General features: G+C 33.0%; 1 protein-coding gene across 5 annotated transcripts in view; it reads left to right on the plus strand.

Moving 5' to 3' along the window:
* The window catches only part of LOC145686756 (phospholipid-transporting ATPase ABCA3-like), a 156132-nt gene that overhangs the window by 67972 nt on the left and 72639 nt on the right, over positions 1-15521 (plus strand). For all 5 annotated transcript variants that reach the window (XM_081760390.1, XM_081760394.1, XM_081760391.1 and 2 more), the window contains exons 12-15: positions 8046-8184; positions 12198-12447; positions 13829-13899; positions 15004-15110. In XM_081760390.1, the coding sequence (XP_081616516.1) occupies positions 8046-8184; positions 12198-12447; positions 13829-13899; positions 15004-15110 (567 nt within the window). The remainder of the gene's footprint in view (positions 1-8045; positions 8185-12197; positions 12448-13828; positions 13900-15003; positions 15111-15521) is intronic.

The following is a 15521-nucleotide window of genomic DNA, read 5'->3' on the forward strand; positions in this document are numbered from 1 at the left end:
GATTTTTAAACGCTCAGCGTTTGTTGATCAGTAAGCGCTTCATTGATGGAAACAATGTTGCCAGATTTTGAAAATCTAAACTGCTCCGATTCTTTTTCGAAACGGTTCCGCTGAGTGCAAGAATTTTCAAAACTAAAAATTTTGAAAACTAAAAATTTTCAAACAAAAAATTTAAACTTTTCAAAAAAAAATTTCGAACTAAAAAATTTCAAATAAAAAAATTTAAACAAAAAATTGTCAAACAAAAATTTTCAAACTAAAAGATTTCAAATAAAAATTTGAAACAAATTTTGAAAATCTAAAATTTTTAAAACTAAAAAATAAAATCAAACTTTCTGGAACGAAATTTTTTAAACTATAATTTTCGAACTCGAACCGAATTTGAAAACTAAAAAGCTTTTCGAACCAAATTTTCAAACAATTTTTTTTCGAACTCAGAAAGTTTCAAACTTAAAACTTGCAAATCAAAATTTCAAACTAAAAAAGTTTTCGATCTAAAATTTTGAACTAAAAAAATTCGAACTCAAAGTTCTCACTAAAAATTTTCGAACTCAGAAAGTTTTAAAATCAAAATTTGAAACTCAAGTTTCGAATTAAAAATATTTTCGAACAACAATTATCAAACTCAAACTTTTCGAAAATCTTAACAGAGATTGAAAGTGATCACTCGTCTTCGCGAGCCGTAAGCCGTAACTTTTAGTAATGTAACATAGTTTACGGTTTAAGATTTATATTGTCTTGAGAACGATTTAGTTCGTTTATGTAATGAACCCGTTGGCCAGCCATAGCCTGATTTCACATCGTAGCTCATGAAAGCAATCTTGTTGTAGTTGTGTAGCCGTGACCATTTTTTCTGGACATAGCCTGTACGATCACCAGGAATGAAATACTACTTAGTTTAGCGATCATTAAGACGTGAAATAAGATGAAATCTGAACCATCAAATGTTAAGACATCCTGCGATAGAACAAACAAAAATGTGTGTTTCCTTACCTGGAGTCGAACCCCGGATCGATTAGAACTTTAAGAAAAGGACATATTTCGTTTAGCACAGCGATTCATATCTTATGAGCTGGGAACTCGGACCTCAAAATCGACGTCTGCTTAGTTGTTAAAAGCAATGAACCAATTTTCCATTGACATTGCCAAACACTTTAAAATATTAAGTCAGCTTCTGTCATATTGAAATTGCATTTAAAAAAATCACATGCGAAGGCGAAGATGACGAAAGAGAGGAGCGGCTTCTTGCACAAGTTTCGTAACGAAATGAATTTCATTACTTCAGTATCATAGTTCCTTTGTCATAGATGAAGAATGCAGAATTTGCAGTTTTTCTTTATAACATCATTCAGCTCTGTCATATTGCATTCTCTCTCTTTAAATTGTGTTACTGTTGCTTAGTTACTAAGATATCAGTTCTGTGTTTGTAACATTGAACTTGTCATTTACTGCAATAGTGATTACCGTGTTACCTAGTGATGCTATAATGTTGCATTGAATCCAATTTTTTCTGGTGCAAGAGGTTTTCAGTTCGATTCCTTTAGAGTGCTTCCCGTCGTTCTTATAGGATTATCATGTTACTTATTTCATGAAAGATCGTGCCAGTAGTGAATGATTCTACATTGAATTCAATTTACTATGGTGGAAGAGCTTCCCTCATAAGATTGTAAATGAAGAAAGAAAAAAAAAACTGTTACGATACCATGGTTCGGCTTTCCTTGTGTCAAGAAATGAACGATTTATCGTTTTGATCTCATATTGTTTTGTACCATGGTGCTGTAATACGAGTGATTTGTATTAAATAACATTCACAAGAAGGTCGATTCCGGCTGGAAAACAATTTCATAAAAGTGAACAAGTGCATCTAATGCGAAAAGGATTCTAGTTTGATTCTGCTGACGTTCACTATTTTAAGTGAAGTTTTTATACGATAAAAGTATTGCACGAACAGTCTGTGCTTACTGCTAAAACTTAATTACATTTTCATTGAAATCAACACAAGTAATATATTTGTATTTAAAAAATGTAATCAGTATGTACTGTAATAAACAACATTGTGTGTTTGTGTGTGTGTGTGCGTGATGTTAGTCTAAACAACAGTCTTTTTCATGAATGGTTTTTAAATTATTGTTGTGGTATTTGCTTCTCGAGAAAAAGCTGAGGCCTGCAAAATGATCTTCCTCAACTCAGTGACCTTGCTTGTTTCATGTTAAGTGTATCATTATCTGCTTACGTCGTGATGACTCAATGACAGAGGTGTGTAAGGTCGCTGGTTCGATCTTAGCTAACGCCAAGTTGCTTTGTAGTGAACAAAAAAGCCGTGTGCGTGAGTTTTCTCAGGGTTCTCCCCACTATATTTAATCCATCATTACATTTATTTCTCATCATCATCGTCTTCTTTAGCCTAGTTAGCATAACCGTAAGACGTAAAACTCAAAGATTTAATTTCGTTTCTCTGAACCACCACGAGTGTTTTTTTGTTCTCTTGACAGTACCGAGGACGTAAATCTTGTGTTCCTAGACTGCATAAGACGTGAACGATAAAATCTGAACCACCATAAATGTTTTATGTTGACTTAACAATATCGAGGCTGTATAGGACGTGGACCTACAGTTCAAAGTGAAATTCGAATCATCATAAATGTAGCTATAAACACCAAATATTTGTTTCTATTTTACGTATAAGATGGAAAGTGTTTATGACCTTAGACTGTATAAGACTTGAACGTACTTCTGTGGGTTGTGTACTTAAACCCGTAATAATAACGCCAAAAATCGAACCTGAACTTAGCCACTGAAATCTCAAATGGGCTTAAGGAAAGATTTTTTTTTTTATTGTAATGCTTTAAACCTGGAAAATGCTGATTAGCACCTTGACCTTCAAGTGAGAGGAGTGAGAGGTAAGGAAATACTTCCGTGCTTGACGTCACATGAATGAAATTCTGTCCATCTTAGCATTTTTTCGTTCTGTGCTTTGATCAGTAAGCTGTTATTCGTTTCATACAAGTTCAAGTGTTAATGTGGCTAATATTTATTAAATCACGTCTTAATGGTCGCTAAACTAAGTAGTATTTCATTCCTGGTGATCGTACAGGCTATGTCCAGAAAAAATGGTCACGGCTACACAACTACAACAAGATTGCTTTCATGAGCTACGATGTGAAATCAGGCTATGGCTGGCCAACGGGTTCATTACATAAACGAACTAAATCGTTCTCAAGACAATATAAATCTTAAACCGTAAACTATGTTACATTACTAAAAGTTACGGCTTACGGCTCGCGAAGACTAGTGATCACTTTCAATCTCTGTTAAGATTTTCGAAAATTTTGAGTTTGATAATTGTTGTTCGAAAATATTTTTAATTCGAAACTTGAGTTTCAAATTTTGATTTTAAAACTTTCTGAGTTCGAAAATTTTTAGTGAGAACTTTGAGTTCGAATTTTTTTAGTTCAAAATTTTAGATCGAAAACTTTTTTAGTTTGAAATTTTGATTTGCAAGTTTTAAGTTTGAAACTTTCTGAGTTCGAAAAAAAATTCTTTGAAAATTTGGTTCGAAAAGTTTTTTAGTTTTCAAATTCGGTTCGAGTTCGAAAATTTTAAGTTTAAAAAATTTCGTTCCAGAAAGTTTGATTTTATTTTTTAGTTTTAAAAATTTTAGATTTTCAAAATTTGTTTCAAATTTTTATTTGAAATCTTTTAGTTTGAAAATTTTTGTTTGACAATTTTTTGTTTAAATTTTTTTATTTGAAATTTTTTAGTTCGAAAATTTTTTTTTGAAAAGTTTAAATTTTTTGTTTGAAAATTTTTAGTTTTCAAAATTTTTAGTTTTGAAAATTCTTGCACTCAGCGGAACCGTTTCGAAAAAGAATCGGAGCAGTTTAGATTTTCAAAATCTGGCAACATTGTTTCCATCAATGAAGCGCTTACTGATCAACAAACGCTGAGCGTTTAAAAATCGCTCGAACAATGAACTAATCAGATTTAAGCAAAGAGTCATCTTTTTATTTAATCCATGAACGGAAACGAGAGTTACTAATTAGGTCCAAAATCACATCATCCCATCCGCGTTTGTCACTAATGTGTGAGGTCCCTGCTTCAATCCTCAATCAAGTAAGTTCATGTTTTTCTCATGTTTTCGTCCTATCACTTCTCATCATCATCGTTTTGCGGAGACGTTAAATTCAACATTTCCTGAAACTAGCACCAAGAATCGAACTCGGGACGATTGCAACACATGTACGGTATCCATGTTCACCCCTAAAGCGGAACAAAATGACCCCTAAAAGGGAACGAGGTGGACCACCCAAATTTATAGTAATATATATTAGGGTCCAGTACTATTATACCAAATGTTTAAATTGGGCAATTTCTAAAACTTAAGGGGTGGGCCAAGGTACCATTCCCAAAAAATTTCAAGGGGTGCACAAATGTACCTATGTCTTATGATAGGGAATAAACCCCTATACATGACCATATAACCATATAAGATAATAGGTCCTCATCCAAGAGGATAAATTGGATCAAAAAACCAAACACGTGGTACAACATATTGCTTATGTTTATATTTTAGCAATTTTGTACCCTAAAAGGGAACGAAGTGAACCACCCAAATTTATCATGATACATATTAGAGTCCAGTAGTATATGCTTAAACTGGAAAATTTCCAAAATTTAAAAGATTGGCCATGGTACTCCTCCCAAATTTTTAAAGGGGTGCACAAATGTACCTATGTCTTATAATAGGAAATGGACATCTGTATATGTCCATATAACTATATAAGGTAATAGGACCTCATCCAAAGTGATAAAATGAGCCAAAATACCAAATACGTGGTTGTAGTAAAATTTGGTAATTTTGTGCCCCTAAAAGGGATATCATAATACATGTTAGGGTCCGGTACTATAATACCAAATGTTTAAATTGGGCAATTTCCAAAATTTAAGGGGTGGGCCAAAGTACCCCTCCCAAATTTTTAAAGGAGTGCACAAATATACCCATATTTTATGAAAGATAATGAACCCTGTATACGTCCATATAACTATATAAGGTAATAGGGCCTCATCCAAGAGGATAAATTGGGCCAAAAGACCAAACACGTGGTTGTAGTAAAATTTGGTAATTTTGTGCCCCTAAAAGGGATATCATAATATATATTAGGGTCCTATACTATTATACCAAATGTTTAAATTGGGCAATTTCCAAACTTGAAGGGGGTGGGCCAAAGTACTCCACCCAAATTTAAAGGAGTGCACAAATATACCCATATCTTATGAAAGGTAATGGACCCCTATACATGACCATATAACTATATAGGATAATAACACCTCATCAAAGGGGATAAAATCGACCAAAAACCAAACACGTGGTATAACGTATTGCTTACGTTTATATTTTGGCAATTTTGTACCCCTAGAAGGAAACAAGGTGGGCCACCCAAATTTATCATAATACATGTTAGGGTCCGGTACTATAATACCAAATGTTTAAATCGGGCAATTTCCAAAATTTAAGGGGTGGGCCAAAGTACCCCTCCCAAATTTTTAAAGGAGTGCACAAATATACCCATATGTTATGAAAGGTAATGGACCCCTATACATGACCATATAACTATATAGGATAATAACACCTCATCAAAGGGGATAAAATCGACCAAAAACCAAACACGTGGTATAACGTATTGCTTACGTTTATATTTTGGCAATTTTGTACCCCTAGAAGGAAACGAGGTGGACCGCCCAAATTTATCATGATACATATTAGGGTCCTGTACTTAATACCGAATGTCCTATGTCTTATAATAGGAAATGGACATCTGTATACGTCCATATAACTATATAAGGTAATAGGACCTCATCCAAAGTGATAAAATGAGCCAAAATACCAAATACGTGGTTGTAGTAAAATTTGGTAATCTTGTGCCCCTAAAAGGGATATCATAATACATGTTAGGGTCCGGTACTATAATACCAAATGTTTAAATTGGGCAATTTCAAAATTTAAGGGGTGGGCCAAAGTACCCCTCCCAAATTTTTAAAGGAGTGCACAAATATACCCATATTTTATGAAAGGTAATGAACCCTGTATACGTCCATATAACTATATAAGGTAATAGGGCCTCATCCAAGAGGATAAATTGGGCCAAAAGACCAAACACGTGGTTGTAGTAAAATTTGGTAATTTTGTGCCCCTAAAAGGGATATCATAATATATATTAGGGTCCTATACTATTATACCAAATGTTTAAATTGGGCAATTTCCAAACTTGAAGGGGTGGGCCAAAGTACTCCACCCAAATTTAAAGGAGTGCACAAATATACCCATATCTTATGAAAGGTAATGGACCCCTATACATGACCATATAACTATGTAGGATAATAACACCTCATCAAAGGGGATAAAGTCGACCAAAAACCAAACACGTGGTATAACGTATTGCTTACGTTTATATTTTGGCAATTTTGTACCCCTAGAAGGAAACGAGGTGGACCACCCAAATTTATCATAATACATGTTAGGGTCCGGTACTATAATACCAAATGTTTAAATTGGTCAATTTCCAAAATTTAAGGGGTGGGCCAAAGTACCCCTCCCAAATTTTTAAAGGAGTGCACAAATATACCCATATCTTATGAAAGGTAATGGACCCCTATACATGACCATATAACTATATAGGATAATAACACCTCATCAAAGGGGATAAAATCGACCAAAAACCAAACACGTGGTATAACGTATTGCTTACGTTTATATTTTGGCAATTTTGTACCCCTAGAAGGAAACGAGGTGGACCGCCCAAATTTATCATGATACATATTAGGGTCCTGTACTTAATACCCAATGTTTAAATTGGTCAATTTCCAAAATTTAAGGGGTGGGCCAAGGTACCACTCCCAAATTTTTCAAGGGGTGCATTAATATACCCATATGTTATGAAAGGTAATGGACCCGTGTATACGCCCATATAACTATATAGGGTAATAATACCTCATCAAAGGGGATAAATTAGGTCAAAAACCCCCGAAATTTGAATTTTTGGCAATTTTTTACCCATGAAAGGGAACGACATAGACACCCAATACTGATAGAGGTACATACTATGGTCCTAGGCTACCACACCAAATTTTTAGATTTGGCAATTTCCAAAATTTAAGGGGGATGGTCCTAGGTACCCCTGCCAAAATTTAGGGGGTGGGCCATGGTACTCCTACCAAAATCTAAAAGGGGTGGTCCTATGTACCCCTAGGTCATTGACCCCGAGCCACGTAACCCAAAAAATGGGCGCCGGGCGGCCGGGGCGCAAAATTTTGGCGGCGGCGGGCGCCCCCTAGGTCATTGACCCCGGTCCACGTAACCCCAAAATGGGGCGCCGGGCGCCCGGGGCGCAAAATTATGGCGGCGGCGGCGGGCGCCACGCTCTAGGGGGCGGAAAAATGGCCTCAAGTCACGCGATTACTACTATGTGCTTATTCCGTAAAAAAGTACGAAAACTCGATTTAGAAGCCGTTCAAAAATGTTGTAGCCCCTGATCCAAAAATGTATCAAAACATACAATATATTTCAATCAAAAAATTTCTTGTACGCCATATATCTGGAGAACTGCATATAGTGTAGTCAATCAGTATGATGTGCTTTTTCCGTAAAAATTACGAAAACTCGATTTAGGGGCAGTTCAAAAATTTTATTTCCCCTGATCCAAAAATACATCAAAACATCCAATATATTTCAATCAAAAATTTTCTTGTATGCCTTATATCTGGAGAACTACATACAGTGTAGCCAAACTTAAACTATCCCTTAACTGAGTGATAATTTATCACCATGATATGCTTATTCCGTAGAAAGTACGAAAACTCAATTTAGGGGCCATTCAAAAATGTTGTGGCTTCTGATCCAAAAACTAATTATTGGTCAAGATCACAATCTTTTGACACATTTTTTTGATCGTTCCTAAAATTTTTGTTTTATTGTGAAATTATAATATCTTTCAAGCGAATTATGCAGTATGTATTAATTTACCATTTATACCTTGCTTTTGTATTAGGAAGAAAGATCTCACAAAACAATTCTAATAACAACTCACCACATGGATGAAGCTGAGGTATTAGGAGATCGAATTGCCGTATTACATCATGGAAAGTTACAATGTTATGGAAGCCAAGAATTCCTAATGAAAAGCTATGGTGAGTAATACTTGTTATTACAAAAATTATGTAGAAAACAAAATAATGGCATAAAAGACTCAATATCATTAAAGTGAACTTAAGTAAAGAAAACTTAACAATTAAATATAATCAAAATGATTATCTTTATAAATGTCCAGTCATCATTTGCAGCAATTAAGATTTGCATACGTCTTGCGGGAATTTAAGGAACACTCTCTTTAATTTTCAACGAACTTAAAAAGTTCGTTACTGAATTCTCTGCGTCTGTGTGTGTTTGTGTCTGTTATTTGCGATTTTATCAATTTTGAGCCCTTCATTCGATAGAACATCAAATACTACCTGGAAAAGTGATTGAATTTTCCGCATCACTCTTACCATTCCCGAGATATTGGCCAAAAGAGTTTCGAAGATTTAAGAAACCATATCTCGGAAATCGTAAGTCATAGAGGCCAGTGTCTACCAGTTACTATTGGTACCAAAATGTTTAGCATCCTCTAAGATATTGATCAACACCAATATCATCTCTATATGAACTTACCATTCCCTAGATATTGGCCAAAAAAGTTCCAATGTCGGGAGATTTAAGGAGCCATAGAAAGATGATATTTTGGGAATTTTTCAATTTTTAATTATAAATGAATAGACATATTACAAGAATTGTGTAATGAGTATAATAATAAAGTACATAGAACAATTGGTATAAAGCCTGCAGAATTTAATAAGAAAAACTTATTCTTTTTAAGTTCGTTGCGGCAATGCTCATGGAACATTCTCAACTGGTTTTCTGTAAATTACAATATTTTTCTTCACTGCTATCATATTTCTAAGAATATTATTTCTTCATAAACACAAATCGCTAATTAAGAATTAAGTTTAATATTGTATTCTCCACCATTTTTTGACGCCATGTTCTTCTTTAACATTTCATTTTATGTGACTAACTGTTCCTACTAGATATTCAAACAAAATTAGAGTGATTAAGTTAAGGACTCAGCGTGTGGATAATAGACAAAACAAAAGAATATTTTCCACTGTACAAGCTTTGTTTTTAGTGGACTTAAATCCGATTTAAATTACTCGTTGAGCAAAACAATACTTTATTATAAGAAATATTAACGTGTAACGCTTTTGCCAACTATCTACTTTGGGTTCATCAGACACTATAAATATACAGGTAAAGACAGATTATATATATATATAAGAGATAGAGAAACAATTTCTGAATGAGTCAAGTGTAGGCCAAGAGGAGAGAAGATTAGTGAGAAAATGGTAAAAAGCAAGATTCAATGAAATAGAAAGTGATAGGATCCTAAACTGGAATTCAGGACGTAAAATTGATCAACAGTGGAATAAATTGTTAAGGAGACTTAAAGAATGAATATGTTAATTGTACAAGTTATTTTTAGTATTGTTTCAATGATATTTATTTAGTATTCATATTTAAGAGTTATTTGTAAGCTTATTTTCTAAATTAGATATGGATGTATATGGTGTCAACCGCAGGGGTGGGAAAGGGAATTAGCGAATTTTGTTTGTGTTTTACTTTCTGGTTTCGTGATTGAAGGGGGTTGGCTGAATTAGCCTGTGGTAGCCAATCAGCATTCAGCAACTGTTTTATTGTCAAATATATATATATATAACATCTGTCATTACGTGTGTATTTACAGTGTCTGATAAACCCAAAGTGGATAATTGGCAACACTGCTACACGTTAATAATTTTTGCAATAAGCGTATTATATTGCTCAGCGAGTAGTTGAAATTGGATTAAACAAAAATACTAGTTTCACACATTTGGATGCGGTATTTCTCCACAAAAGTTCCTATCTGTCATGTTAATTTTTAGTAAAATAATGTTATGATGTACTGTTGCTGAAGTAAAAACACATCTAATACTCTATTACTTTATTGTTCAGCAAATTGGAAATTTTATTTAATCATACTCAGGGCCGGCCCTATGCAAATTGCCGCCCCCCTACAAAGGCATCATTTGCCTCCTCCCTTTCTCCAGAAAGAATAAATCTTAAAAGCCAAGGTTTTAAGCATGCTACCCTATCATGAACAACGAACGGAAGGAAAGTGCACTCTCACTCAGAAAGGCCTAAACACTACAAGAGCTATAGTATCGTTGTGTCCGTTTTGTTCTTTAAATAATAATCTATTATATTTGTGCTAGATAACTAAACACATTTGCAGGGAAAAGATGGCAGTCTTTTTTTTTTGTTTAAATATAGAAATCAATATCGAGCTTCAATTCAATCTCAATATATCAGTGCAATTCCAGTACAAATATCTCTTTTATCTTTATTTCTTTATTTCTTTATTTCTTTATTTTCCTTCTACATCTGTTAAAAAAAATTAAAAAATAAACTTGTTTCCACCTTCAATGATAAAGAATTGTTTTTGATAAAGACAAGACTAGTTTTCATATCAAAACTGTGATAACTAATTAAGTGTACCAGATGTTCGCTACTGATCAAGAATTGAGTTTTTGTATTTGACTATAATCAAACAATTCATGCTCCGATTTGTTTGACCATTTGCTTTAGCACTGTCCGTGTGACCTTACACTAATGCGACCTAAATATGATTTATGAATGTAGTGTTCAAATAGAAGGAGAGCTTAGTAAGTTTGACTACCAACATCATGAAGTGTGTTTGCAACAAGAAATATATATTTTAAATAAAATAGTTATGACAAATTTTGCCGTTCCTCGAAACTTACCGCTCCGTGCAAATGTACGTTGCGCATATGGTAGACCCGGCCCTGATCATAGTTGTTCATTTCAACGGTCATTTTTATCTTATTAAACTACATAAATTACTTATGAGGTATTCAGTTTCGAAACAATTTCATAAATTATATTGTTTTGTTACATAATATAAATTTAAAATGTTACATTATTATTTTAATTTTTTTGAGACATTTGTTATATATATTTCGACAAACATGCCAATTTAACGGAAACATACAATAACATTCAATTTCTTCTTTCTAGTAGTAGATGCAAAATCTTAGTGGCACAATAAATAGACTATAGAAATAGAAATGACAATGAAATCTCTAGAAATATAAATAAAATTGAGCATACTTGTTGTGGATTATGTTACAAGAATTTTCTGAAATCACTTCTACATTAAAAGTGTACTTAACACTTGTAGTTATGATATTGTTCGCTTGTTCGTGTTGTACTAGAGAAGAAACACCTCTTCCAGTTCCCTTCTTATCAAATAATTTAGTTAAATATAGAGAAAATATTTTTTACGAAGAACTATAAAATCAAAAGTTTATTTTATAGTTCTTTAAACTATAACTTTAAAACAGACGGAAAGAACTTTAAAAATAAAAAAACTCTTGTAAGATTGTTTTTGTAACATTGATTTCAATTTCTTAACTCATTTTGCTAGGAGCTGTTTTTGTAACGTTAATTTCAATTTCTTAACTCATTTCGCTAGGTGCTGTTTTTGTAACATTAATTTCAATTTCTTAACTCATTTCGCTAGGAGCTGTTTTTGTAACATTAATTTCAATTTCTGAACTCATTTCGCTAGGAGCTGTTTTTGTAACATTAATTTCAATTTCTGAACTCATTTCGGTAGGAGCTGTTTTTGTAACATTAATTTCAATTTCTTAACTCATTTCGCTAGGAGCTGTTTTTGTAACATTAATTTCAATTTCTGAACTCATTTCGCTAGGAGCTGTTTTTGTAACATTAATTTCAATTTCTGAACTCATTTCGGTAGGAGCTGTTTTTGTAACATTAATTTCAATTTCTTAACTCATTTCGCTAGGAGCTGTTTTTGTAACATTAATTTCAATTTCTGAACTCATTTCGCTAGGAGCTGTTTTTGTAACATTAATTTCAATTTCTGAACTCATTTCGGTAGGAGCTGTTTTTGTAACATTAATTTCAATTTCTTAACTCATTTCGCTAGGAGCTGTTTTTGTAACATTAATTTCAATTTCTTAACTGATTTCGCTAGGAGCTGTTTTTGTAACATTAATTTCAATTTCTTAACTGATTTCGCTAGGAGCTGGATATATTTTTACATTTACGAAGACGATACGCACTAAAGTGGCAGAAATATCAAATAACATTTTGACGATGATGCCTGGTGCAGAGATCAAAGAAGAAACTGATATGTATATTAAATATGTGATTCCGATGCAGTTAAGAAGTAGATTTCCATTTCTTCTGGAGTACTTAGAATTAAATAAGGAATCACTAAAATACCAACAACTACGGATTTCCGTTTCTAGTATGGACGATATTTTCATCAAGTAAGTTATTATATTTTCAAGTTTGCCATTATTAATAGTTTTATATTGTCACACTATAATTTTTTATAGTTTTATTTATTTTTAATATACGATTGGGTAATCGGGGACCTGAATTTAAAAAATATTCCAAGTCTATTTTTTCGTATTTTCAGTTTTCTTCTTATTATTATTGGTTGATATTTATGTTTCGAGGGCTATTTACATGCATAGTGTAACAGCCCAAGTCCAACTCAAAATCCTCTTTTCAGCGAACTTAAAAAGTTCGTTACTGAATTCTCTATGTCTTTCTGTGTGTGTGTATGTGTGTGTGTGTTATTTGCGAATTCTTCAATTTTGAGCCGTCCATTCGATAGAGTATCAAAAACTACCTAAGAAAGTGATGAAATTTTTCGCATCACTCTTACCGTTCCCGAGATATAGGCCAAAAATGTTCCGATTTCGGGAGTTTTAATGAGCCATATCTCGGGAACCGTAAGTCATAGAGAGATCATATTAGTGTTGGTCAATATCTAAGAGAATGGTAAATATTTTGGTACCAAACAGAAACACGTGGCCACTGGCCAACTGGTGACTGTTCCCTGGATATTGATCCAAAAAGTTCGGATTTCGGGAGATTTAAGGACTCATATCTCGGGAACTGTAAGTCATAGAAAGATCATATTGATGTTGATCAATACCTAAAAGGATGATGAACATTTTAGTACGAAATAGTAGTCGGCGGCCACTGTTCCCCAGATATTGGCCAAAAATTTCGGATTTTGGGAGATTTAAGGAGCCATAGAGAGATGATATTTTGGGAATTTTTCAATTTTGTGACCTCCATTTTGAGCATGTGTCTTCGTAAAACAATATATCGTAGAACGTTTTAAGAGAACTCTTAAACAAAACACGTGGAACAAATTTAGTACTGAAGGAAAGTATAAATGGATAGATATATTACAAAAATTGTTTAATGAGTATAATAATAAAGTCCATAGAACAATTGGTATAAAGTCTGTAGAAGTTAATAAGAAAAGTTAATTCTTTTTAAGTTTCTTCTGGCAATGGTTTTGGAGCATTCTCAATTGATTAATACTAATTTCAGCTGAATAGAAAAATATTCAATTCAGTTGAGGAATTTAGAACATTTTTGTATTCAGCTGAATCATATCATTGCAATGGAAACTTTAATGACAGAAATATTTTATTAGGCTATAATGCTTGATTTGACATTAGTTGCAAACAACGAGAAACCAAAGTTAATCGCCTCTCAGACATTTAATAACAACATTATTGGACTCTATTGGTCACTAACAATATAAACAATATAAAAGCTCATTCATGAAATAATTCCTTACTTCCTGTGTTAGCCATTTAGATTTATTATTTGTATATATTGCAGAATTGGTTTGGAAGCTGATGGCAAGATGGAAAGGCAATCAATAGAAATAGACGTTGAGATAGTTGATCAAGGTACGTTCCAGTAAGTGCTCACTTTTGGTTATTTAAAAAAAAAAGTTGATGAAAACTTACTGACTCTATGGCAAAAATCATATATACCAATTTGAGACAATTCAATCCAAATGTATGCGTTATTTAATGACGATACTCCTTTTTGCGATTACAGCGCCATCTAGAAGGATAACGAAAAAGTACTTCAAGTAAAAGTTGAGTATTTTAGGTCGCGGAATCCGAATCTGCAATCCTCAGTGGGAAAACATATTGTACTTTTATCAAATTACTCACTGCATTCTCTTGAAATAAGAAGAGACAATTTTCTTCTTACGTTTTTAGAATAAACGCATGCGCAATGAGATATATTCACCAATATTACGACCAGAAAGTATTCATTTCATGTTTCAAACCAGAAAGTACGCTTACAACTGCTAACATTTCACAACCATCACCAAGTACGAATATATTAAGTATTCGACCTTTAGAAGAATGTGCACAATATATAATACTGTGTAAATAAATAAGGCCCACAATCAATGGCGTGGAATGTCTTTTCTCATAGAGAACTAGGTTTGAAGACACCTCTATCTTAGGCGTGAAATAATTCAGAAATCGAATAAACATGAACTTCACATAATTCGACAATATAGAGAGGTACATTAATAAATTAATTAGAAAAAAAGGTGAAACAATCAAATATAAATAAGTTTATAGAAGTGCAAAATTGAAATTCTTCAATGATGACACATAGCCTCTTGCAGTAATGAAGGTTTCAGTGTTCCAGTTACCGGCATTTTCTGCAATGCTCTCTAAAAAGCCGTAAGAGCTGTGTTTGATTTCATGCACTGATGTGTTTGATTTCATTCAAGTAAAAAAAAAAAAAAAAAAAAAAAAAAAAAAAAAAAAAAAAACCTTGATTTTGAGCGTGACGTAGATGGATAAATTATTTTATAATAAGTTTAATATGCAACTATGTAAATAATCGTTCAACATTCTTTAGTTTTAAGTATTGAATTCTCACGGGTAGATTACAAATATTGGATATAATTTCGTTACTACTTCTTGTTTTGTATTAACTTTTGCTATTACATTTTAAAAGAAGTTTTTCTTTCTCTGAGACAGATATAAACAGATTGACTGGTATATCTTTGTGCTTCATGCAGTTTCAAGGATTGATATGCAAAAACATCACATTTATGCTGACTAATTGGGTAATATACGTGTATCAGGTAAAAGTATTTATTGATATTTTTATTATTATTATTATTATTATTATTATTATTATTATTATTATTACCACTTACATGTTTATTTTAGCCAAGAGTCTAGACGTGTTATGTTACCCATCAGACATTTCGAACGTGTTGACGCTAAATCTTGTAGCCTGATTATTCTCAAAAGAATTTTCAGGAGAGAAAAAACATAGCTTATTCTCATAAATAAATATTTCCTCTCTTAGAACCATTCTCAGACTTTTACTTAATCATTGTTTTCTTCATCATATCATGGACGGAAAAGAGTTAAGCGACGCGGGAGCGGTAGAAAATAAAATTGTGGCCGACCGAACTTTCTGCAAGGTGAAGCAGAGGAAAGACATATTTTCTAAACCGCTAGTACTCGGCGACAAGTAGGGGCATTCA

Source organism: Thermobia domestica, chromosome 5 (genome assembly GCF_964235325.1).
Source record: "Thermobia domestica chromosome 5, izTheDome1.hap1.1, whole genome shotgun sequence".
NCBI classification, from domain to species: Eukaryota; Metazoa; Arthropoda; class Insecta; order Zygentoma; family Lepismatidae; genus Thermobia; species Thermobia domestica.